The sequence below is a fragment of the Mauremys reevesii genome, linkage group 2 (genome assembly GCF_016161935.1).
Source record: "Mauremys reevesii isolate NIE-2019 linkage group 2, ASM1616193v1, whole genome shotgun sequence".
NCBI lineage: Eukaryota > Metazoa > Chordata > Testudines > Geoemydidae > Mauremys > Mauremys reevesii.
In genome coordinates, this window is record NC_052624.1 from 40,602,520 (window position 1) to 40,628,235 (window position 25,716).

The 25,716-nt window shown below is 43.7% G+C and overlaps 1 protein-coding gene across 2 annotated transcripts in view; it reads left to right on the top strand.

Moving 5' to 3' along the window:
* Positions 1 to 25,716, top strand: part of CUBN (cubilin) — a 189,659-nt gene that overhangs the window by 116,145 nt on the left and 47,798 nt on the right. For both annotated transcript variants that reach the window (XM_039526922.1, XM_039526923.1), the window contains 10 exons: positions 1,160 to 1,338; positions 3,813 to 4,022; positions 4,332 to 4,472; positions 5,337 to 5,518; positions 6,819 to 6,990; positions 8,036 to 8,242; positions 11,496 to 11,645; positions 12,433 to 12,554; positions 14,900 to 15,125; positions 20,258 to 20,445. In XM_039526922.1, coding sequence (XP_039382856.1) covers positions 1,160 to 1,338; positions 3,813 to 4,022; positions 4,332 to 4,472; positions 5,337 to 5,518; positions 6,819 to 6,990; positions 8,036 to 8,242; positions 11,496 to 11,645; positions 12,433 to 12,554; positions 14,900 to 15,125; positions 20,258 to 20,445 — 1,777 coding nt within the window. The remainder of the gene's footprint in view (positions 1 to 1,159; positions 1,339 to 3,812; positions 4,023 to 4,331; positions 4,473 to 5,336; positions 5,519 to 6,818; positions 6,991 to 8,035; positions 8,243 to 11,495; positions 11,646 to 12,432; positions 12,555 to 14,899; positions 15,126 to 20,257; positions 20,446 to 25,716) is intronic.

Genomic DNA, 25,716 nt, shown 5'->3' on the forward strand with positions numbered 1-25,716 from the left:
AGCTAATCAGAGATCAAGCCTGACTCCAACAAAGGCTCTGGTAGGCGAACAGTCCTTCAAACCCCACCAAGGGGTTTTCCTGCGGTTACAGATTCAGAGCCACTTAGGCTCAGAACCAGCACACCATGAATATGTGATCATCTCCTTTATACAGTTTGTGTTTTGATTCTTAGAGACTGTGAATAGGCAGTGAGACAGTGGGTTTCTCCTCAAGGAATAGCTTCAAAAGTTTGGGTCCAGAGATGGGGAATTTACATTCCCTTCCCCTGGGTATTTCCTAGGAAAGTTACTTAACTTCAAAAGTTCATCTTGTTTCAAATAGTATTTTGAAGCTCATTGCACTTCCCAGCCAGGGTTTCTCTCAGTCGGGTCTCCTCCCTAGACATGTGACATACAATCCCACAAAAAATGCATTTTAATACAATGAACTCCTAAAATACTTAAACTGAATTCAGTCAGACTTAACTTAATTCAGTAGGGTTTGTCCAGGATATTGCAGGAATCTGCCCTATCTGTCACATACACCAGCAAAGAATCCACCCCATAATAGTGCCAGGTTCAGAAAAGCTGGTGCAGGTATGTGGACTCCACAAATGCCTGCACCCGCCTATGCCCACCTTCCAGGATAGCTGGGTGAGGCTGGTAGGTGATTATACAGCACCCCATAAGTGAAGCTGTCTTGTATTTTGAAGAAGTTGTTGGCTCCTACATACCCACATAATGGGGTGCACACTTATTTGGTTTGATGAACCCCTATAGATCGCTTTGATCAGTCCCACTGCCCTTATTTATTTCAGTAGTCACTGAAGATGTTGAATAAAAAATGTGTTTTTAAATAATCATTTCAAGGTTAAATATTTAAAAAAAATGCTGCACATTAAACAGTAACATTATTTAAAGCCTTTTTATTACTGTTAATAGCCATGTCACAGGATTCACATCAGTGACTATCAGAGTTTGGTGTGGTATTTAGTATTTCTGGCACTATAATTGATTCAAGCCCTATCATTATCTGTGAATTTGTCTGGCTCTATCACTGTGCCTTTTTCCTAGTCACACCGCATCTAAAATTTCATTGCTCGAAGGTTTCAGGTACTTGCTGAAATGTCATAAATGGATTGTTGCTGCAAATTAAATAGAAAAGTTCCTCCTATTTTAGTTGTGCCTTCAGTTACCTTGAATTACGTGATGGAGCTGACTCCAGTGCACCAGTGCTTGCCAAGCTGTGTGGAAGTTCTCTGCCAGGCATTCAAAGGTCTTCAGGAGCTGTCATGTATATGAGGTTTAGGTCTGACAACAGTGCCACACATATTGGATTCAATGCCAAGTACTCAAGAGGTAATGCTAGCAGTTATTCCATTTATTGCATTTTCACTGATCTGTGGCTATAAAAGGAACAGAAAAGATTTAGGACCCAAGTCCTGTAGTTTTAATTCAATAAGGATTAGGCCCTAAATTATTCAAAATAGATTGATTGACAGAAGCTTTTGTCTCTTTCCATTATTCTATACCATAGATTCATGTAATCAGAATCATCACATCAATTAATGCTAATATATTATTTCCCTGGTGATAGGTAGGAATCACAGCAAAATATGAAAGTCCTTGTAGAATTGCTGCAGTGGTAACAGGGATTGGGCAGTTTGATAAGCCTAATAGTCAACTGCAGCAATCTAAGTGACAACACCAAAAGGGCCAGGAGTAAGTGGCTGTAGCACCCGGGGCCCAGAGGCCCGTGATATAAACAGTGATGTATGATAAATTACAAAGCAGGTGCACCTTGGTCAGAAAATGGTTGCAAATGACGTTAGATGTGTAAAGTCAAGTAATCTGATTTGGTATTCAGTGTTCAAATAGAGTGTAATTTGTATGACAAGGGGATTGAAGAGGTACGTATTGCAAGAAGAGCAACTAACAGCAGGTAGTTGTGAGGTAAAGGAGGGGTGCCCTGATGCCAGTGTCATAACTGATTATATTAACAGTGCCGGGAGGCAAACAAAGACGGAGCAAAAGCAACAGAGCGCTGATAATCTCAGCATGGGGTTGAGTAATGGAATGAGGATGGGATGAGATGGGGAGTCAATATTTGCCAGCCAGAAAATGAAATAATTCATTAAGAAACCATTTTTTATTTTCTAGCTGCTAAGGCAGGGTTAGTAATGCGCAACAAAGAGTTACCAGTAAAATAAATCTCTTGGGTCAGATTCAACGGCAATGTAAAATGTCAGTTTTCACTAACCTTCAGAGAAAGTGTTTGCTTATTATATTGGTCTCTTCTGGGAGCATTCAAAACCAGGACTGGGGGGCTGTTTCTTCTTCATATTTCTTGGTAGCAAAGAACTGGAATGTATTGTTTTAAGCAAGATTTTATTGATTATGTATTGATCTCAAATATAAAAGACAATATATATATGTATGTATATAGGGGAGTGCAGATTGGGCCCACTGTATGAAAATATTGACAGCATATATTAAGAGAGAAATTGTATCTGGTCAAAAAGAATCCCAGTGGAACATATTGGTTTTTTCAGTGCATCCTGTATGTCTGCCAATTAGATAACAGACTTTTCGAGGCAGTTGCTATATTTCTCTTTATGTCCTGTGCAGTGGTAATAATGGTGATGGGGTGGGGGGAGCAATAGCTCAGTGATTTGAGCATTGACTTGCTAAACCCTGGGTCATTAGTTCAATTCTTGAGAGGGCCATTTAGGGATGTGGGGCAAAAATCTGTTTGGGGATTGGTCTTGCTTTGAGCAGGGGGTTGGACTAGATGACCTCTAGAGGTCCTTTCCAACCCTGAGATTCTATGATTCTATTGATGGCTCATAAATGACTTATTCCAACATGATTAACAGGTAGTTATTAATCATGTTGAAATAAGTCATTTGTTAAGAGCCATCAATATTATCACCATTGCACAGGACATAAAAAGAAATATAGCAACTGCATCTAAAAGTCTGTTATTTAATTGGCAGACATACAGGATGCACTGGAAAAGCCAATATATTCCACTGGGAGTAATTTATTTGTTCTTTACATTATTATTATGAACTCACATTTTGTGGTTATCACAAAAGAAGTGAAATTTCAAGAGACACGAGCAAAAAGAGGGTGGTGGCTTTGTGAAATGGGAAGCCAGGCCATGCATAGCAGCAGCAGCACAGGGAAAGGCCTGGAAATGAGAATCAAAAGCAGTAGGAAACAAACACCAAGCGTGTAATTCTGCTTTTATGCTGCCACGCAGAAGACAAAACCAACAAATAGACTATGAATATTACTACCTAGTTAAATCTAGAGAGGAATCTGACCCATGGCTCCCAATCCAAACCATCACCCAAACCTTAAAAATCTGGATCCAAATTTACCAAATGACATTTAGCTTTATAATGGTCCTACACAAATCCATGATCAAAACACTGCCAGACTTTGAGATGTTTGAAATCTGGATCCAAAGGACCTGATTCTCATTTACACTGCCAGAGTGGAAAGAGACTTCAATGTAAATGAGAATCAAGCCCCAAGTCTGTAACTTGAGTTTACGTCTGGCTGAGATTAGATCAGTGAGAGGTAAAACAAAGAGAAAACAAACAACATCCACAGTAGGTGTAAATATTTGTGGAAGGAAAACAAACCAGGACTAGTGGAATTAAAAGGAGAGATTAAGAGATTTAGAATCTGGAGGACAATCCCCACTATGGTTGTGCGGAACTACTTGGCAATGTGCTGTTAAAGTCTTGTGGGAGAGGCGGCTCAATTCCATGAGGTGCTGTTCTGGGGTGAATGGATCACTAGAAATGTGGTTCTCTTTGTAGCTACATGTGGTGGAACGGTGACAGGACAAAATGGTGTCATCGAAAGCATAGGATTTCCGGAGCTGCACTATCAAGACAATTTGTTGTGCGAATGGTTTCTCTGGGGACCTACTGGCCATTATCTCACCATTAGCCTAGAAGGACTAGATGTTCAGGACTCCCCTGAGTGTGCAAATGACTTTGTGGAGATCCGCGAGTACAATGCTTCAGGTCAGTAGACTGTTTCAGTGATTCTCCTCCCTGCCCTCATCCCAGCAGCAAGTCTCAAAGGAGACTACTAAAAACACTTGCTGCTGAAAGAACGACATGCAGTACAGGTGCCTTCCTGATTGCCAGTGTAGTTACATTAGTTATTGAAGTAAAGCAAAGGAAACAAAAACCCTTCCAATTGTTTCCCAAGATTGCTTTATTTCTTTAAACCTACCTAATGGTTTAAACTCAGTGGTGCTACTTGAATAGAAATCTGAATAAAACTCATCCTAATAATAAACCTCATCTGTCTGTCTCTGACTTGCCTAGGGAATTTATTGGGCAGATACTGTGGTACTACTATCCCTGATGCAATGGATACTTCTGACAGTTTTGCTTATGTCAAGTTCTTCACTGATGGATCTATCAACGCCCCAGGATTCAGACTGCGCTTTGATGCTAGTATTGAAGGTTAGATTTTTTAAAGTGACAATTTACCATAAGCAAGGCAGCATACACAGCTAACCACATTTTCCATCTTCATCAGAGTGCAATTGTTTTGTTTTGTTTTCAAATCATTTGTTCTTACAGCAGTGTATATTTGTCCTTTAAATCTGACTTATGTGTGGTTGTAGCTTTCTGATCCTTGGCTACCCTGCCCGGGTGAAAGTTAGAGCAACAGACGACCTGTGCTATCTTCCACCAGCACAGGAGGGAAAGCAAATTTCCCACCCAAGTCCTTTGTAAGGCTCTTTCCTCAGGGCCCAATTTATTGTTTATAAAAAAGGATGTAAAGGCCACAAAATAAAACAACTCAATTGCTGCTCACAATCCCCAGAGGCTTTTCTCTGCCTCAAGCAGCCAGCGGACAGGAGAACACACCCTTCCCTTGTGTGACCTGCCTGGACCCAGCTTCCTGTTCTGCACGCACCCGGCCTGGCCATGTGATCCCTTCCCAGACTGCTGCTTTAGCCTGTCACAGTGAGCTACTCAGATCTCTTGGTGGTGGTTCAGGAAGGCAGTCATCTGGCATGAGCATTTAAGGGAAGCAAATGTTAACTCTTGATTCACATTAGTTACTATGGTCAATTATCAGTCATATTTTAACAAATATTTAATGGCTCATTTGAGTGGAACTACCAGAAATATTAAACTTCTCTAACCAGTGTGACCCACACATGGAAGGATATAGCATAGCAAATCAAAATTTCAAGCAGTCAAGAGCTTTTTTTCTTATATCAGTTCCATGGGTTTGCTTTAATCTTTTACCTCCAGAAAGTATTTAGTATCCATTGATTTTCTGTGCGAGCTTTCCTAACATTTGTTCTGTTCCAGAGTGTGGTGGAGATCTTAATGCACCTGTTGGGACATTTACTTCCCCCAACTATCCCAACATGTACCCACACAGTCGAGTGTGCGAATGGAGGATCACAGTCCCAGAAGGACGACGCATCACCCTAACTGTTAATGATATGGAAACCGAAGCCTACCAGAGGTGCAGCTTAGATTATGTGGCTGTAAGTGTGAATGAATACAGGGAAAGCACATTCATGTGCTTTAATTTACTTATACAGTATTACCAGAGTGGTACTGTTGATATGGCGTGTATATTTGTATATCTGTTTCTAAGACAAATTATAACCCACCCCGAAAGAATGGGAGTGGCAACAGAGGAAGAAAGAAATTAATTCTCTAAGGTACAGGAAGGTACTTAAGGTCATGTGTAACTTTAAGCATGTGACTAGTCCCACTGAAGCCAATGGAACTACTCATGTGTGCAGTTACTTGTGTACTTAAGTGTTTGCAGGATTATACTAAATTAAACAAAATGTGATGAGACTCTGAGTAAATTCAGAAAGCACACTAAAGTATTGAAGTCTGAAACAGAATCCAATTATCATTTATTATTTTTACAGCACCCACAAATACACTTGTACTTTACAATACAGAGAGCCATGATTCCTGCAGAAAAGTTCCCTACAGCTGGTGAAGCATCTACTGTCCTGTGTGCTGAGTAGGGACAGAGCCAAGACTCTGTCCACCTGCTCCCTGCCCACCTGTGTGATGAGGCCAGTTGCTACTGGCCTCCATCCATCACGTGGCTATCCTCCATGCCCTTACTCCCTTGCTTTAGACAAGTCACAGGCATTGTCCCTTTATCAGCTAATGAAGTAATGAACTCTGAAAGGAACAGCCTTCAGGAAGGGCCTTCCTGCATCCCTGTGTGTCAATAACTCTCCACCTCATTCTAAATCTCAACTGAAAACATATTTTCTTCCTCTCCTGTACCTCTGAAATTACAGGAGAGAGAGATTAACTCCGCAGTTGTATTATTTCACTCCCAGTGTCTTGGGATGCACTCTGCATGGAAGAAGCCATAACCAAAAACAGCTGTATCATCAAAAACTAAATGTTAGAGCTGATCAAAAGTTTTCCATAAAATTTCTTTGTGGCTTTTTGACAAAATTGATATTTTTCGCAAAAAAGTCCCTTTTCATTGAAAATTTCCAGTTTTGTTTTAAAAAAATCTTTTTTTTGTTTTGTTTTTGGTTTGTTTGTTTTTTTGACAAAATATCAAAAACGTTCACAGAAATTTTTAGGAGAAAACAAAAAATTCCATCACCCTCATATTAACATTTTAATTCAGGACCTGACCCACTAGAGTCAATGCGAGTTTGTTTCATAGACTTCACTAGGTTTTAGAACAGCCCTTTATGGAGGGATTTCAGTGAGTCTTGTGCAAAACATGTGAAGCACATTTAAACTCTGAAGAAAATGTTTGGTTTGAGCTTCTAAGAATGCATTTTTAACCAACAGGTTTACAATGGCCTCAGACAGAATTCTCCCAGACTAGCCAAACTGTGTGGTGATGTAAATCCAGGCACTCAAGTGAAATCCTCAGGAAACACAATGAAAGTCATTTTGGTCACTGATATCTCTGTTTCAGCGAGAGGCTTCAGTGTTTCCTATTCTTCTAGTGAAGATGCAGGTAATGCAGATTTTTTAATTAGCCTCATATGAAGTATCTTTGGCAAGCCATTTTGTAGCTTTGCAAAGCATTGCAAAAATATGACACCTGTAACAAATCCATGTTCTTTTTCTGTGTCCCATATCTTTAAAATGGCTGGGCTGAAAAACCTCAAATTTGGCAATCACCCATTTTACATTAGTAGAAAATTTAGATTTTTGGGGTTGTGGGTATGTGCGCACACATGTAAATCAAGCCTAAAATGGAAAGGACAGCTTTCACTCCGGAGCACACAGTGTTTTGCGACGAGAACTGCATACACATCTCTTGCTTCTGAGGATGGGCTAGATTGTGATTTTTGCACTTAGCCTGGGATAAGGAGAGTGCAGCTGCTCCTCCCCAGGAGGCTTTGTGACACAGAGTCAGAATGCCTTCTGTGCTCCCCCGTTGCTCAGGAGGCCTGGTAATTTAGTGCAATTCTTGTAAGCCAGCTTCATTGGCTAATGTATGGAGGTGGGGATGGAGTTGACGTTCCACCCACTATTGCACACTAGAGATGGGGCAGCTGGCAGAGCATTGCCTGTTAGGGCTCAGGCTTTTGGAACATGGTTTCCCCCCTACGTCCAAAACAGGAGGAATGAGCTGATCTTCAGAGCATGCTGCAAGGCCCATCTTCTCCTCCTTGCCCATAAGGAGTTGGGCGATAGGTAAGGCTGGGTAGCGGTGGAGTAGAGCTGTGGTAGGGATGTTGTCAGGAGGTTAATTAATTCTTGTTATATGTATTTTGTTGCTGGGATATTTGTTTTGCTCTTGGGATAACTTTTGGGTCTGTTTCTTTACATGTGTGTTTTTAAATGGTTGTCAAGAGCACCCAGGAGGTTGGGCAGGCACTCTCTTGTTGCAGAGTAGTAGCATCTACATAAAGAAGGAAATGAATCTGGACCTAACAGCTGTTCTCAGGAACACCACTGTTGATATCAATGTGCAGGAGTAAATGAAAGCAAGATTTGTCTTGGTGCACCAAAATTATTATTATTTTCAAATAAGCAGTGTCTTGGTTCTGCAGTTTGTGGTGGGACCCGCATGGAAGCTGAAGGAGGGAATTTCACTTCACCGGGTTATGACAGTATCAGAAATTACACAAACAACTTGAACTGTGAGTGGACCATCAAGAATCCATACCACTACAATTCATCCACTTACATCTCCTTTAAGGATTTCCACTTGGAACACCACCAAGACTGTCAGTTTGACTACCTAGAATTACGAGTAGGTATGTAAGGTCAATTGGAACAGAAGAGTGAATTAAGCATATTAATACATCAGTTGTTTTAGTGGCAATTGTGTCATGTTAAGTGCACTGTATGGCAATTCTCCAAAATTTAAAAGGTGTTTAATATGGCACTCAATGATAAAATATAGTCTGAACAACATAAAGGCAGAGGTGTTTACTGGATTAATGCACTATATCTATGTATATTTGAACATATTTTAGAACTAGAACATATGCCTTCCTTTGGAAACAAGGGACCCAATGCACCACTGCCCTACCTCAGTTATGCTCTTGTAACTCTACCAAAATCAGTGGAGTTAAACCGGTGTAAAACTGGAGGAATACAGCTTGATGTGCATTTCTTTAATATATTAACACGTTGTGTATTGAGAAGTTCCTCTCTTTGTGCATTCTCTGGTATCTTGCATTGTAAGGCACTGGGAAAGCACCATGCCTCTTTCTTTTAATATTAAAACAGGGCTGCCCGGGGGGGGGGGCAAGAGGGGCAATTTGCCCCAGGCCCTGGGCCCCACAGGGGCCCCCACGAGAGTTTTTCGGGGCCCCTGGAGCGGGGTCCTTCACTCTTGCGGGGCTGGGCCCAGGAGCTTCTTCCGCTCCCTGTCTTCGCCAGCGGGGGGTCCTTCCACTCCAGGGCGGAAGGACCCCCCACTGGCGAATTACCGCCGAAGCAGGACCCGCCGCCGAAGTTCAGCTCGGTCTTCGGCGGTAATTTGGCGGCGGGGGGCCCTTCCGTTCCGGGACCTGCCACCGAAGTGCCCTGAAGACCCGCGGTGGGGGCCCCCCGCCGCCGAATTACTGCCGAAGACCGGGCTGCACTTCGGCGGCGGGTCCCACTTCAGCGGTAATTCGGCGGCGGGTCCCGGAACGGAAGGGCCCCCCGCTGCCGAAGACCCCAGGCCCCTGGAATCCTCTGGGTGGCCCTGTATTAAAAATAGCTCAACTAATGTTGACTGTAGTATGCAAGCACCAGAGAATGTCTTCTGCCTTCACAGGTCATATCAGTGACCCCCAGAGAAAAGGACTCTGATTTACAAGAAAATTGTTTTTGAGAGGGGGTATCTTTGAGGGTAGATATCTGTTACATCTTAATTGTTTTAAATAATAGCACTTGGATGTGTAGGTGTAAACTTGTCTTCTCTCCTTAATCCTAAAAAAAAAATAATTCTGGTCTGAGATGTAGACTATAAAGCAGAAAGTAAAGAAAGAGAAATACTAAAGTAAATCTCTATTCTCCCACCTCTTCTCACTCCTCATGCCTTCAGGCTCTGATACCAAAGTGCTTAAGTAGAGAAAGTCTACTTCCCCTGGAAAGAAAACGAAGCAAACATAGCCTTGTGTTATTCAATATTGTTCACTTTGGCCAGACTAATGGATTTTCAGTTTACACAAGGCTGGCCTCATGACAAAGACAGGCTGTTGTAATTCAGCTGCATATGCTGACAGTTAGCATTTAGTGAGCAGTGAAATTCCAATGGTGCAAAAAGTCACTAAATTCTAGTGGATTTTCCTTGAACAGTGACACAAGACCAGGCGTGAATTTGGGGAAAGATCCTGTTTGGTAGCAGAGAGATGGGAGACACTGACTCAAGAGGAGAATGTGGGATTATTTTCCTGGAATTGTCTATAGTACATTTTTATGGGGTTTTTTTTGGTTCGTTTTTTAAGATAGAAAATTAAGCATCTGTTACTTGATACTCACAGGAAAATGTGTTTACTCCAAATAAGCCAAACAAATATTTCATTTCAAGCTTCCTGGGTGAAGTTTAATATTGTTTTAAATGATCAGCTACATGAGAATATTTCACTAGCCTAATTTCACATCCAATTTTTTGAATGAGCATTCTTTGTTTTTCTGTGGCAAATCCTGGACTTTATTATTCAATCTACACCTTTTTTCAGTTTGAGTCAAGTTCAGTCAAATAGATGGCTAGTGTCTCATTCTGTGTCAAGAAAGCTATGAAGATTCATATATATATATATATAGTATAATACTGGAAAAGACAGGTTGCACAGATTTTCTGTATAATTTACATTAAATGTCAGTTTATTATACATCACTTTTCATCCACAGATCTCAAGGCACTTTACAAAGTTGGCTAAGTGTCATTATCCCTGTATTACATAGGGAGATTGAGTGACTTGGTCCAAATCACACCAGGTACCAATGGTAGGGCCTGGAATAGAACCCAGATATTTCACCTCCTACTCTTGTGCCATCAGTGCTGGATGATGCTGCCTCTCCTTTTGCAGTCCATGAGTTGCTTATGAATAAAGACATAAATCTGTAGGCTGATATTGTTAGAGAAGCAGATTTAGGAAGATAGTGCTTGGACATTTTGACAAACACTATTATAAATTGGCTTACTCTTGTCCCTCTCTCTCATTAAGAGCATTTATCTGTATAACACTAAAAATAAAATACAACTCAAACCAGTAAAGATGGAATAAAAGTTTGTAGAAACATATGCAGATGATTAAAAGTTACAAGAAATACATCTACCAATGTCATTCTTTGTTCTATAGAGAAGTCTTCAGCTAATAGAGCACATGTTGCATAATTTTACATAGTGTTTTGAAGAGGAGTGCTGCAGATGTCTGTGGGGGTACCTTGTGCTGATCTCGGAGTGACTGTTTATGAATGAGGGACACCCACACGTTTCTGAAACTAGACAGATCTTATCGTCTAAACTGAAAATACCCATTGAATTTAACAGGCATTCCATGAAAAGAAGAACCAAGGGACATAACTATAAATAGGTTAGCTAGTCCACCCTTTCTCATCCTTCTAGCCATAGGACTTTGCAATGCTATGGACCAGTCTGTGAGTGAGCATTCTCAGGTTCCATTGGTCAGACTAGACATAGGCCTCAAAAGGGCAGAGGAAAAGACTAAAATGACTAACACAGAGCAAGCCATAGAATCTGCTCATTCAATTCAATTCAAAAGAATAAATACTACAGCTTCTAGAATTGTTCCCTGGCTCGAGTGGTCCAAATGCCACTATAAAACTCCAAAGCTCTGCAAAAATGTAAACATAGAGAATAATAAGTCTTCCTTTAATGTGTACTATATCCTCGTGTGTGTTAAAATACAGAAAAAAACCCTTTATGCTGTTTCTCCCCACCCTTCTCTCCCATTTGTTTCACACAAATTAATTTAACTTACTACAGATATTTTAGGATTGATTGAGTTAGCTGTAAAATTGGCAAATTGGCATGTGTGTTTTATTCAGGGGATGCTGATGGAGAGCTGATATCCAGACTCTGTGGCCAGGCACCACCTTCAGTGCCACTAGTCATAGCAGCTCCTCAGATCTGGGTGCACTTTAGAAGTGATGAGCTTGTGGAAGATAGAGGATTCAATGCCAGTTACACATTTGAAGGTAAGTTCTATGAAAAGCTATTTTCCCTGACTGTGGCAAGTCCAGTAAATGCTGCTAGTCATGCTGATCACATTGGAATGAGGTCTGCCCTTGAACAGGCCGACAGCAGAGTGCTGGTTGAGTTTCTATTCAAGCCCGAGGTGTTATCAGCTGAGCTTTCACACACACTGTCCTCTGCCTTATCTCTGTTCCTTGAGCTGTGATTGAGTATTTTGCAGTGAGGGGCAGGACAAGGCTCAGAACACATGGAGACTCTTGCAAATAGAGTTTTAACTGATAACACCACAAAGTTGGAGATTCATCACACAGACCAAGCCTAGTAGGCATGTTGTTGTTTATACCTTTGTATTCTTTTTGCAAACCCACTTAATGCCAAATTAGCGCAAGCTACACTTCTTTACCACTTACACCCGTTTACTGACCAATGTGTGCTACTCTTCCTGTCAATGCTGAATTTGACCGTGGATATTCATCTGGACCCATCAGCAGCACTACATTAACAGTGCTGTTAAAATGGAAGTTGTGGTTTTAAGTATCAATTTCCAAAGCTTTTATAGGGCTTTATTAAGTATAAAAATAAACGTGAAGTTTCATGTTCATTGAAGCTTCTTATGTACTACACTGCCAAAATGTTTTTAAAGCTTGAATTTTCTAAACCAGGTTGATTATCATCACCCATCTGAATTCAATTTAAATAGTTTTTCAGCTAGAAATATTACTGATACTGTAGTTGTTTGTTCAGAGCATGCAGTTTCTCAAATATCCAAAAACTGTATTTTTATTGCAGCTTGTGGTGGTATACAGACTGCTGAAAGTGGGGTTATCTCAAGTCCTAACTACCCAGATCCTTACAACAATTTAAATCACTGTTCTTGGTTGTTGGAGGCCCCGCGAGGTCAAACTATTACTGTGAGTAACACTAAACACATGCTATAGAAAAGAGTGAATGCACTTAATGTACTTCATGAGTCTGTAGGAAAAGAGATTTTTAATGGTTTAAAAGTCTGAAAACTGTGAAATATTAAAGAATGAAAATGTCACCATCAACAATATCCAAGGAAGGGGCAAAATATGCAATAGAGATAAAACAACCTGCTTCTGTAGATCATAGACTATTTTTTTAAAAAGTTGAAGTTAATCTTCTAATGGTTCTTGTCCTCAGATAGACATCACACGTCACTCACTCTTCCTCCCATAAAATAAATCCTCTGCTGTGTACACATAAGCAACTAGAGTAGCTGCTTTAAACAGATGCACAGTGATAAGCCTCTGCCTTCAGGAGGACAAGTCTGAGGCTGAAAGTCCATGCTGCACCTCCAGGAGGCACAGAACAGAAGAGTCGGACATTTGAGTCCCTAAGATTGTGGCCAGCTCTGAGAGCCAGAGTGGTCCCTGACATAAACTACAACAGCCAGGTTCTGCCCTAATTTCCAGCAGCTTCCCTCCAAGGGCTACCAATGGGCTGCTTTGGAACAGCCGAGAATTCCTGTAGCACGCTACATTATGGCCCTCACCCTCATGCCCCGGCACCAAGGCTTGTGGGGGGACCAGTTTAGGGTCCCTTAGACTGCAACCCTATGCTGTGCTTGCACTGTAGCATTCGCCTGACCCCTGGGGTAACAGGTCCAGCCAGTGACATGTAGGGTTCAGTCAGGGGGCCGAGTCCCTCCCTGAGTCTTAAAGTGCTGCTCTGAAACAGCTTTGTGAAACAACGTTCTGCACTTATTGTCACTCAGTGATTCCCAGATCCAGCTTTCACAGTTTATGTGTAAAAAGACATGTCTTCTAACTGCAGGCTCAGCAGACTCACCCTTTGCTCTATCCATCTAAGCTGCACTCTATCTGTCACTGTACAGGTATTTACAGTGTTTTAGAGGATATGAGGGCATCTGAGGTCAACAAATCTGTATTTAATCAATGCAAATTAAATTAGTACTATTCCGAATCAGCTGAAAATAAGGTTTTATTATAAGTGGAGCTGGTAGTGACCCTTGTCAAGAAGGTTTCCCAGCACTATCCACTATAAACCACCATTTTCAATTCTTATACTTTCCAAATACTAATTAAAAGCAGCAAAGAGTCCTGTGGCACCTTATAGACTAACAAGACGTTTTGGAGCATGAGCTTTCATGGCTGAATACCCACTTCGTCACATGCATCCGATGAAGTGGGTATTCACCCACAAAAGCTCATGCTCCAAAACGTCTGTTAGTCTATAAGGTGCCACAGGATTCTTTGCTGCTTTTACAGATCCAGACTAACACGGCTACCCCTCTGATACCAAATACTAATTGTTTGGACTGGAATTTTCCGTGTTTGCTCTTTGCCTCAGGCTGAATTTTTGGGGAAATTAGATCAGAGGGATAATTACGTAGCCTTTTGCTAAACTTTTCCATACAGCTCTCTGGCACTAATACCACATTGGAAGAGGGCCAGGTACTCATTAGTGCAGATCAATAATGAAGAACAGTGCTAATAAATCTGCGAGCCTGTGTAATCTGCTGTTTGAAATCTTTGAGCTGAAAATCCCACCTATGTGCATATTACCCCATGCACCCCACACTGAGGTCAGCAGTTCACTGCCCACATTCTTCCTGGCTGACACATCCAGTTTTGTAGGTGTTTGCTCTCATTTGATAGTCTTGCAGCAGCTTCTCTCAGGTTTAAGGTTAAAATAGTCATTTTCACTGATTGTTTATTATTGTGACCAAAAAGAAAAAGATGAGGAGCATGGACTTTTTTCCTAAATAGCTGGCTAATATTTTATCACAGCTGACTCTAAACTAAGATTTCATTGTCTCAGTCCCCGATTCAGGAAAGCAATTCAGCAAGTGCTTAAGTCCGTCCCTTTTCTGGAAAGCACTTAAGCATGTTTTAAGCACATTCTTAAGTCCCATTGACTTAAATTCTAGATCTGTCCCTTTTCTCCTCTCTCTTTAATTACAATCATTATGATTAAGATATAGAAACTCCAGCTCAATACCAACAACAAAGTACCGGAGTCAAGTTGTCAAACAGTTTAGCATGTTGTCAGTCTGTCAAATCATTGTGCTGGAACTGTTAGAGAACCTGGATAGATCTGTTTTGATGCATCCTGCAAGTACAGCTTGTTTCAGGTCCTGAATGTTTATTTTCTGGTCATTCCCTCTGAAGCATCTGGCACCAGCCACTGTCAGAAGACAGGATACTGGGCTAGATGGATCATTGGTCTGTCCCAGTATGGCCATTCTTATGTCATTCTTGTTTGTCTATAGCTTACTTTTACAGCCTTTGATGTTGAAATGCACTCAAAATGTCGCTGGGACTCAGTCACTATTCTGAATGGTGGTTCTCCTGGTTCTCCTATAATTGGACAATATTGTGGAACTACATCTCCTGGGACCATTCAGTCAGGTTCCAACAAGATAGTGGTGATCTTTAACTCAGACCATTCAGTGCAAGGAGGCGGGTTTTATGCAACATGGACCGCAGAATCTTTAGGTAAGAGGAAAATAATCACTGTCTCATGTATACACATAATAATACTCAGCGCTTGCATAGCACTCTTCATCCATAGATACAAAGCATTTACTATCTCAACCTCTTTAAATAAAATTGTGCTGGAGAACACAACAAATAGTATATAAAATGTTGCCACCTAACTGAGATGAGTCTGCACTGAGATGGCTAAATGTTAAAACATTAAGTCTGACCCAGGGCCACCCAGAGGATTCAGGGGGTCTGGGGTCTTCGGCGGCGGGGGGCTCCTGCTTCGGCGGTAATTCGGCGGTGGGGCGTCCTTCCGCTCTGGGACCCGCCACCGAAGTGCCCCGAAGACCTGCAGCGGGGGCCCCCCACCTCCGAATTACAACCGAAGCGGAACCTGCCGCCGAAGAGCTGGGTCTTTGGTGGTAATTCTGCGGCAGGGGGTTCTTCTGCCCCGGAGAAGAAGGACCTCCCGCTGCCGAAGACCCAGAGTGGAAGAAGCTCCGGGGGCCCAGGCCCAGTGAGAGTTTTCCAGGGCTCCCGGAGCGAGTGAAGGACCCTGCTCCAGGGCCCCCAAAAAACTCTCGTGGGGGCCCCTGCGGGGCCCTGGGCCTGGGGCAAATTGCCCCGCTTGCCCCCCCACTCTGGGTGGCCCTGCTCTGACCTTACAGACTGATATCAAATTTCAATTCATAGCCTACTTTCTGACAGCAATCACTGACGGCTGATATCCTGTATGAAAGGGGATCTTGTTCATTTTACTCACTGTAGTAGCATCTAATGTCAGAGATTGCAAGACATTTCCTTTCTGTGACAATATTCATTTCACAATATTTTGGTTTATATATTAAACACTAAAGTTACAGTCATGGAACGAGAATAAAATCAGGATCAAACTAGAGATATGGGGTACAATTTTTAAAAGCTCCTAACTGACGTACAAGCATAAATCTCACTGACTTTCAATGAGAATTAGGGCTTGTCTACATGAACATTAAAGTCACAGCAAGTTTGGGTGTGAATCTACCCTGCACTAGCCTGCTACTATCGCTGTCTGTGAGGACACTGTTGATGCACACTAACAGTTTGTTAGTGCACTTCTGTCTACTCAAGGAGACAAAAGTAGAATGTTATAAAGTTTTAGATTGCTCTCTCTTCTCTTTACTACAGAGTTTCTGAAATTATTTTGAACCATAGCTTTAATAAATTATTACTGGAAGCAAAAATATGTTTTAAATTATGTCAACCACATATCAGAATGTGAGCTTCCCTAGAACCATGACTATTCTTCTTTATAAATGAATCACTTAGCATTTATTTTTAAACATGCTGGGCAAAATTCTATGCTGATTTAACTCCTCCTGCAATCCCACTAAAGTCAGTGGGACTGCCTGGGCTGCAAGGGAAATCAGAATTTTGCTGCAGGTGAACAGATGCAGTTTGAGTAGGATTCACATGTACAGCTGTGCTGTTTAAGATTTGTAAAGTAAAACACTGAGGGATCTGGTAATGGGATGAGGTTTCACCTCTAGGACTGGTTTGAATGGCTGTAAAAGGATGATGGACTAGAGGAGGCTTGCAGAGGCCTTGTTACAGTACAGATTAGATCTTCTTCGAGTGCTTGCTCATATTGATTCCAATTAGGTGTGCGTGCGTTGCCTGCACGATCGTCAGAAGATTTTTACCCTAGCTAGGTCGGCTGAGGTGCCCGCTGGAGTGGCCCCTTTACAGTGCCAGATATATACCCCAGTCGACCCAGCACCCCCTCAGTTCCTTCTTACCACCCATGACGGTCGTTGGAACTGCAGAGCGCGGCTTAGCTGATCTCCACTTCCCTAGTGTCTAGCTCGTTTATAGTTGTAGATAGCTTTTATAGAGTAGTTGTTATTAGTTTCTTGTTGTACAGACAATCCAGGACCTGCCCTTTCATGGCTATGGTCTGTTTTCTGACAAGACTGACTCCAGACTCCAGAGTGTGAAGGATAACTGAGCCATCATGCGTTCATTGGGCATGCATACCCTGGTGACGCAACGTAGACCCTTCCGACCCTAACCATAGCGCACCTACTGTAATCCCCAGCTGAGACAAGACTTCCCTAGAAGACATGGCCAGGGTGGTAGGAAAAGACAGTCTGGTCCTCAGACGGCCAGAACCAGGGCCCCCCAAACTTTTGGCGGGGACCAAGCAAAACTTTGGAAGGTGCACCTGAGGGCAGAGCACCAGGCTCCTTCCAGGACCCTTTCCCACCTTTCACCAACCACCTCTCCTATTTCCTCCCTGCGTGGTCCCGCATAACGTCAGACCGATGGGTCCTACATACGGTGGAAAGTAGATACCGCCTTCAATTTGTTTTGTCCCCCACTCCCACCCTCCCTCCCCATCCCTCTTCAGGGACCCTTCTCATGAGCAATTCCTTCTACAGGAGGTGCAAACGCTCCTAACTATTGGAGCTCTAGAGGAGATTCCAAAGGAACTGAGGGGCAGGGGTTTTTACTCCCGTTACTTCCTAATCCCCAAGGCAAGGATGGGGCTATGGCCCATCCTGGACCTGTGCGGACTCAACAAATTCATGGTAAGGTTGAAGTTCCGCATGGTTTCCCGGGGGACCATTATCCCTTCCCTGGATCCTGGAGACTGGTACGCCGCCCTCGACATGAAGGACGCTTACTTCCACATAGTGATTTACCAGCCGCACAGGCATTTCCTTCACTTTGTGGTCAACCAACAGCACTTCCAATTTACGGTCCTTCCCTTCAGCCTATCCACAGCACCAAGGATCTTTACCGTCGTAGCTGCCTCACTCCATTGACACTGGATCCAAGTGTTTCTGTACCTCGACGACTGGCTCATTCGGGGTCGCTCCAAGGACCAGGTGCAATCTCATGTCCAGCTCACCATGAGCTTGTTCAGACAGCTAGGCCTGCTGCTCAATGTCAAAAAGTCCACTTTGGAGCTGACTGAAAGAATAGACTTCATCGGAGCAGTCCTGGATTCAAAACTCGCCCGTGCGTGCCTACCGCACACCCGCTTCCAGTTCATGGCGAGCATTATCCACGGCCTCCAAAGCTTCCTGACCTCGACAGCACGCACGTGCCTTGGTCTGCTGGGACACATGGCGTCTTGCACCTTCGTGACCAGACATGCCAGACTGCGCCTCCATCCACTTCAGGCCTGGCTCTCAACCGTAAACCGCCCAGGCCGGGACAATATGGACCCAGTGGTCACCAATGGAAGTCTTAACCTCCCTGGTCTGGTGGCTGAACCTCAGCATGCAAAGGGGTGCCATTCCATGCCCCGCAGCCCTCCCTGGTACTGACCATGGACGCATCAGCTTTGGGTTGGGGTGCTCACCTCGTGGACCTTCGCACACAGGGCCTTTGGTCCACACAAGAGATTTCCCTGCACATCAACGTACAGGAACTGAGAGCAGTGTGCCCGGTGTGTCAGGTGTTCTGCAAGCACCTTCAGGGCCGTTGTGTTGCAGTTTTCACAGACAACACAATGGCCATGTTTTATATCAACAAACAAGGGGGAGCGCGATCGTCCCCCCTCTGTCAGGAAGCCACTCTCCTGTGGGAATTTTGCATAGCCCACTCGATAGACCTGGTGGCGTCATTTCTCTCAGGAGTCCAAAACACCTTGGCAGATCACCTCAGCAGATCCTTTCTGGCTCACGAGTGGTCGATTCACCCGGACGTTATCCATTCTGTTTTCTGGAAGTGGCGGTTTCCCCAGATAGACCTTTTCGCCTCTCGCGAGAATCGGAAGTGCCAGGCGTTCTGCTCTCTCCAGGGGCACTCCCCGGGTTCCCTATTGGACGCCTTCCTGATACCATGGAAAGACCGCCTGTATTATGCCTTTCCTCCATTCCCGTTAGTCCACAAGGTCCTTCTCAAGTTGCACAGAGACAGGGCCCACTTAATCTTGATCCCCCCGGCATGGCCCAGGCAGCATTGGTATACCACTCTCCTCGATCTGTCAGTGACCACTCCAATTCCACTTCCATTGTGGCCAGACCTGATCACTCAGGAATACGTCCATCTCTGTCATCTGGACCTGCAATCTCTCCATCTCACAGCATGTATGTTGCATGGCTAACTCAATCTGAGCTACGTTGCTTCTGCTCGGTGCAGCAAGTACTTTTGGGTAGCAGAAAGCCCTCTACTAGGTCCACGTATTTGGCCAAGTGGAAGCATTTCTCCTGCTGGGGTGTTCTGAGCAATGCTGCCCCTCTGGAGGCGCTAGTACCTACCATCTTAGACTATTTCTTGTCCTTGAAACAGCAGGGCCTAGCAGTTTCATCCACCAGGGCAAAAATGGGCGTTCAGTCTTCTCCAATCCCATGGTCAGCAGGTTCCTCAAGGGATTGGAACGTCTCTACCCGCAAATTCAGCATCCGGCCCCTACATGGGACCTCAACCTGGTCCTGTCCAGACTCATGGGTGCCCCATTCGAGCCAATGGCCACTTGCTTGCTCCTGTACCTTTCCTGGAAAACTGTTGTTCTTTGAGATGTGTTGCTCATATCCATTCAAACCTGCCCTCCTTCCCCTCTGTCAGAGTAGCTAGCAAGAAGGAACTGAGGGGGCGCTGGGTCGACTGGGGTATATATCCAGCACCGTAAGGGCGCCATTCCAGGGGGCACCTCAGCTGACCCATCGAGTGTTGCTAGGGTAAAAATCTTCTGACAATTGTGTACGCAGTGCGTGCACACCTAATTGGAATGGCTATGAGTAACACAACTCGAAGAACAACAGTTACAAAGGTGAGTAACTCTTTTCTCACTTCTGTGTTCCATGTATGAGCAGTGGTCAGTTTTACTTCCCAGATACTTGCAGGTGGAACAGAGCTGAATTAGATGAATAGGGAAGCAAAGGACATGAGGGGAGGAGAAAGGAACAATGTGGTGAAAGAAGAGCTGTTTCCTGAGCATATCCACCCCCAATAGCAGGTAGTACTTTTTCTCTGGTAGCAAGAATAGCAATGGCGGTGAATGAATAATGGGTCTTTCATGCTTCTGCAGCCATAGGCACAAGAAGCACCTGTGGAGGCAGCCACTCACCATCTTCAGGCCCAGCTGAATGCTGTGGGAGCAACAACACCTGAAACATTTTGACCAGCTCTCTTATCTATTTCTCTTTTTCTAGGATGTGGTGGAATCATTCATTCAGATAATGGTACAATCAAATCTCCCCACTGGCCTCAAAATTTCCCCATGAACATCAGATGCACATGGACAATCATTACTCACGAGAGCAACCACTTGGAAATGAGCTTTGATAACAACTTCCAGATCCCCAATAGTAATGGAGAGTGCCAGAGCAGTTATGTGAAGGTAAGAGAGCACTGGGAGGAGATCTGTGGTTTGATAGTTTTCAGTGTTTAGTATTAATTACTAACAACTACGTTCGTACAATGGTATGACTGAAATTTTAAACGCACAAAACCCTGGAAATTCAAAGTTATGGTTCCCACAACAACATACTAGTAGAGAATCACAATTGATACTTTATTTATAAATATACTTCTGTGTAAGATGTCAAGGTTGTCTTAATCCTCAGTTATATTTTTTTCAATGGCAGCTTAGAGCAACGTGTTTTGAAGGCATTAGGGCAGAGTGGGACATGCTTTGAATTCTTTGTAGTTTAGTTTTTTCTCAGGCATTTGGCAGATGTTGCGTGTTTTGGTACTCATTCTCTCCAGAGCCACGATACTCCCACTTGTAATAAAGGGCAAGCATAATTTGACATCATGTAGGATGCTTTGAGCAGCTCTACAGCCAATGGCTTAGAAGACCAAAATTACATTAATTTTTTAAAGCCATAAAAAAATGGCAATTTTGTGTTCTGCCCCATTGAACCACAGCAGTAAATATGTCACTAATAAAGTTTTGTTTCATAAACAGCAAGTCTTACTGCTGCCCAATGGAGGAGTCTGTTGATTGAAAATGGCCAAGCTGATCTGGATGACTATCCTGAGTATTGTATGCAGAGCTTGCATGGCATGGAAAACTAACTATTTGAATGGCCAAGTTAGCCCCTGAGAACAAATGAACAAAGATTTCGGGTGCCCAGCCCATCAATGGACCTGGTTATCAGAAAGTGCTGAGCACCCATCCTCTGACAATCAATGTATCCCAAATTGGGCAACCAAAAACCAAAGCACTCCCAATTATAATCACTTTGAAAACCTTGGCCCGGATGTGCACGGTTTATACTAATCATGTAGGCATGGACGATTCGTGCCTCCCCATACTGGGAGGGTGGAGGGACAATCTAAAGGGGAGGACACATGACTGCCCCATGTGTCTCCTCTGCCCAGTGACCCCTGCACCCAGCCCGGGGTCGCCATGCTCTCCTTGTCCCATGTTACCTGCGGGGGGAGGGGAACTCTGTCCTTCTGCCACTGTACCTTCCCCCCGGCACATTTGGCCACTCTCCCTGGCAGCTGGGCCCAGGCAGGGAGCTGCTTCTCACATGGCTGAAGCTGGCTGCTCCGGGTCGCTGCTCTGTGCAGCACAGCAGCTGCCTGCGAGAGCCAGGCTGGGGAGGTGGTGGGCTGCCCCCTGCCCGGGCCCAACTGTTGGGGACAGGGGCCAAGCAACCTGGAAACATGCCAGGGGGGGAGAAAGGACTCCAGCTTGCTCAGCCTTTGTCCCTGGCAGCTGGATCTGGGGTGGGTGGAGGGGTGGCCCGCTGTCGCCCTCTCAGCCAGGCTCTCTCTCAGGCAACCGCTGCACTGCACAGAGCAGCAACCCTGAGCGGCCGGTGTGAGAAGTGTCTGGTCCTGTCCCTTCTGCTTCCCGCCTGGGCCCAGCTGCCCAGGACAGGGGCCGAGCGTGCCAGGGGGCAGGCACAGCGGGAGAAGGACAGAGCCCCCCTCACTCCCCTCAGCAGGCCGGTCTGGGGAGACACTTGACCCCACATGTCCCGCTACGTGTCGTTTATGCATTCAAGGGCTCAATGTTGCAAACACCTAGGCACATAAATACCATTATTCACATGCCTAAGTATTTGTGTGAGATCAAACAGTACATGGTTAGTCCTTTGCTAAGATGGCTGTTTACAAAGCCATCACAGTTGTATGTGGCTGATCTCTTCTAGTTCTCTCTTGACTTCTTTCTAACATATGAAAGTCTTAATCAAATATTCTTTATTTTCCTTATTTTTTTACTAGACGAGTGGTAAGGAAAAATCCTGTAATCACATTGATTGGAGAAAAATCAGGCATGTTATTGAAATAGAAACTTTAGGAGATTTCAACACATTGCATTTGAAATAGGAAGCTAATATTTTCTCATGTAAGCAAACAACATTTGGTTAATATCCTTGGGAAGGTACTGAAGTAAATAGGGTGAAATTCAATAAGGACAACTGCAAAGTACTCCACTTAGCAAGGAACAATCAATTGCACATATACAAAATGGGAAATGACTGCTTAGGAAGGAAAGAGTGAAAAGGATATAGGGGTTATAGCGGATCACAAGCTTAATACATTGTGAATTGTACATTCTGGGATGTATTAGCAAGAGTGTTGTAAGCAAGACACGAGAAGTAATTCTTCCGCTCTATTCCGCTCTGATTAGGCCTCAACTGGAGTACTGTGTCCAGTTCTAGGTGACACATTTCAGGAAAGATGTGAACAAACTGAAGAAAGTCCAAAAAAAGCAACAAAAAATGATTAAAGGTCTAGAAAACATGACCTATGAGGAAAGATTGAAAACATTGGATTTGTTTAGTCTGGAGAAGAGAAGATTAAGGGGGGACATGATAAAATTTTTCAAATATACAAAAGGTTGTTATATGGAGGAGTGTGAAAAATTGCTCTCCTTAACCTCTGAGGATAGGACAAGAAACAATGGGCTTAAATTGCAGCAAGGGAGGTTTAGGTTGGATATTAGGAAAAACTTCCTAACAGTCAGACTAGTTAAGCACTGGAACAAATTGCCTAGGGATGTTGTGGAATTTCTGTCACTGGAGATTTTTAAGAACAGGTTAGACAAGCACCTGTCAGGGATGGTCTAGTTTTTACTTAGTCCTGCCTTGAGTGCAGGGGACTGGACTAGATGACCTATTGAAGTCCCTTCCAATCTTATACGTCTATGATTCAGCAAAGAACTAAAGCACCTGCTTAACTTCAAGTTTTAAGCATGTGTCTGGTTTTACAAACATGCTTAAATCACATTCACTGAAATGGGATTTAAACATGTGCTTAAAGTTAAGTAATTGCTTAAGTGCTTACCTGACATGGGTTGGATTTACCTGCTTAAAGTTAAGCATGCATGTGATTTTCCTGAATCGATGCCCTAACTAGCCTTAAAATTACTGCTCACAGTGTTAAGTATCAGAGGGGTAGCCGTGTTAGTCTGGATCTGTAAAAATCAACAATGAGTCCTGTGGCACCTCAAAGACTAACAGATGTATTGGAGCATAAGCTTTCATGGGTGAATACCCACTTCATCTTACATGTGTCTGACAAAGTGGGTATTCACCCATGAAAGCTTATGCTCCAATATATCTGTTAGTCTTTAAGGTGCCACAGGACTCTTTGTTACTCATAGTGTTGTTTGCAGTGTTATTGTAGCCATGTTGGGCCCATGATATTGGAGAGACAAGATGGATTAGATAATACACCTCTACCCCAATATAATGCGATATAACACGAATTCAGATATAACGCGGTAAAGCACTGCTCCAGAGGGGTGGGGCTGTGCACTCCGGTGGATCAAAACAAGTTCAATATAACACAGTCTCACCTATAACACGGTAAGATTTTTTTTGCTCCTGAGGTCAGCATTATATCGAGGTAGAGGTGTATCTTTTATTGAACCAACTTCTCTTGGTGAAAGATAAGCTTTCGAGCTTACTCAGAGCTCTTCTTCAGGTGTGGGAAAGGTACGTCTAGTGTCACAGGTAAACACAAGGCGGAACAGATTGTTAAGTGTAAGGAGTTAACACACTTGGCAAAGAGATCATTCAGGGTGAATTGGACAGTTAACACCTCTGCGCCTTAGGACAAAGGAAGGTTAGTGGGTTATAGATTGTTATAGTGAGCCATAAATCTGGTGTCTTTATTGAGTTCATGATTTTTAGTGTCTAGCAAAGTTATGAATTTAAGCTCCCAGTGTCATCCTTTGAAAGTGTTGTGCAGTTTCCTTTGAGGACAAAGACTAAGAAGTCAGATATAGAGTGATCATTTTGTGAACAGTGTTTGCCCATAAGTGATATGGTGTCTTTGTCTTATCATTTTTCTGTGTGAGTTCATTCAAGAGTATAGTGATTGTCTCACTTCACCCACATTGTTATCAAGGCAGTTAGTGCACTGGATGAGGTACACCACGTTATGATAGGCATGTGTAGGACCCATGGATTTTGAAAGCTGTGATGGTGGAGGGTATTGATCATCGTAGCAATGGAGCTATGTCTGCAGATTTTATATCTCTTGTTCTGGCAGGGCCTGGTGCCACTTTGAGTTGGTGTGTCTTGGTCTGTGGGGAGCTTGCTTCTGATGATGAACTTGGTGAGGTTGGGGGTTGTGTGAAGGCCAGAAGAGGGAGTATGAGAAGGATTTCTTTCAGGAGTGGTCCCCATCAAGTATGACTTATAATTGTTTACTGGTATGTTTGGTATTTTATAGAAAATACTATACTAATCCTTAATATGCCTTTTCTTTACATTGTATTCATTTGTTTAATGACATGTTCAAGTTATACAGGAAGTTAAAGTAATGGAATACATTATTCCATTACTTTAACTTCCTGTATAACTTGAACATGTCATTAAACAAATGAATACAATGTAATAGGAGAACAAACTTATTTTTGGATCGGAGAGTCAGAATATTAATTATCTGAAACTTCTAGATTGGAGCCTATATATTACTATAGCATCTTAATCTAAATTCTTGTCTACTCTTATTGGCGGAGGGAGTACATTCAGTAATTTATTGTAAACATGGGTGTTAATAGTGTACACATTTATACTTCAATTGGCAAAGATAAAATAAAGGTAAGAATTATTGCACGTGAAATGTTTAATATCCAGGGTCTTCACTAAATTGGCTCACTTCCTAAGTTCCCTCTAAGCTGCATGGCCACATAGCAGGCTATCAAGGGCCATGCAGGTGGGGAGAGGAGCTCCTACCCCAGCCCAGCCCAGTCCCGCCCCACCAGAGCTGCCACAACCGGGGCAAAATGCTCCTCCCCCCGGGCCGGCTTTAGGCCGATTCCCCTGAATCGGGCCCCGCACCTAAGAGGGCCCCGTGCCCATGCCTAATGGGGCCCCGCACCCTAAAGAAGAGCACCTAACTTAGGCGCCTTTTTAATTTTTACTCAACCGGCGGTGCGGCGGCACTTCGGCGGCGGGTACTTCACTTGCTCCGGGTCCTCGGCGGCACTTCAGCGGCGGGTCCTTCGCTCGCTCTGGGTCTTCAGCAGAATTTTGGCAGCAGGTCCTTCGGTGCCACCAAAGACCCAGAGCAAGTGAAGGACTTGCTGCCGAACTGCCGCCAAAGACCCAAAGCGCCACCGGCTGAGTCATCCCTGCTGGGGCCCCGTCGAAACTATTTGAATCGGGCCCCACACTTCCTAAAGCCGGCTCTGTGCTCC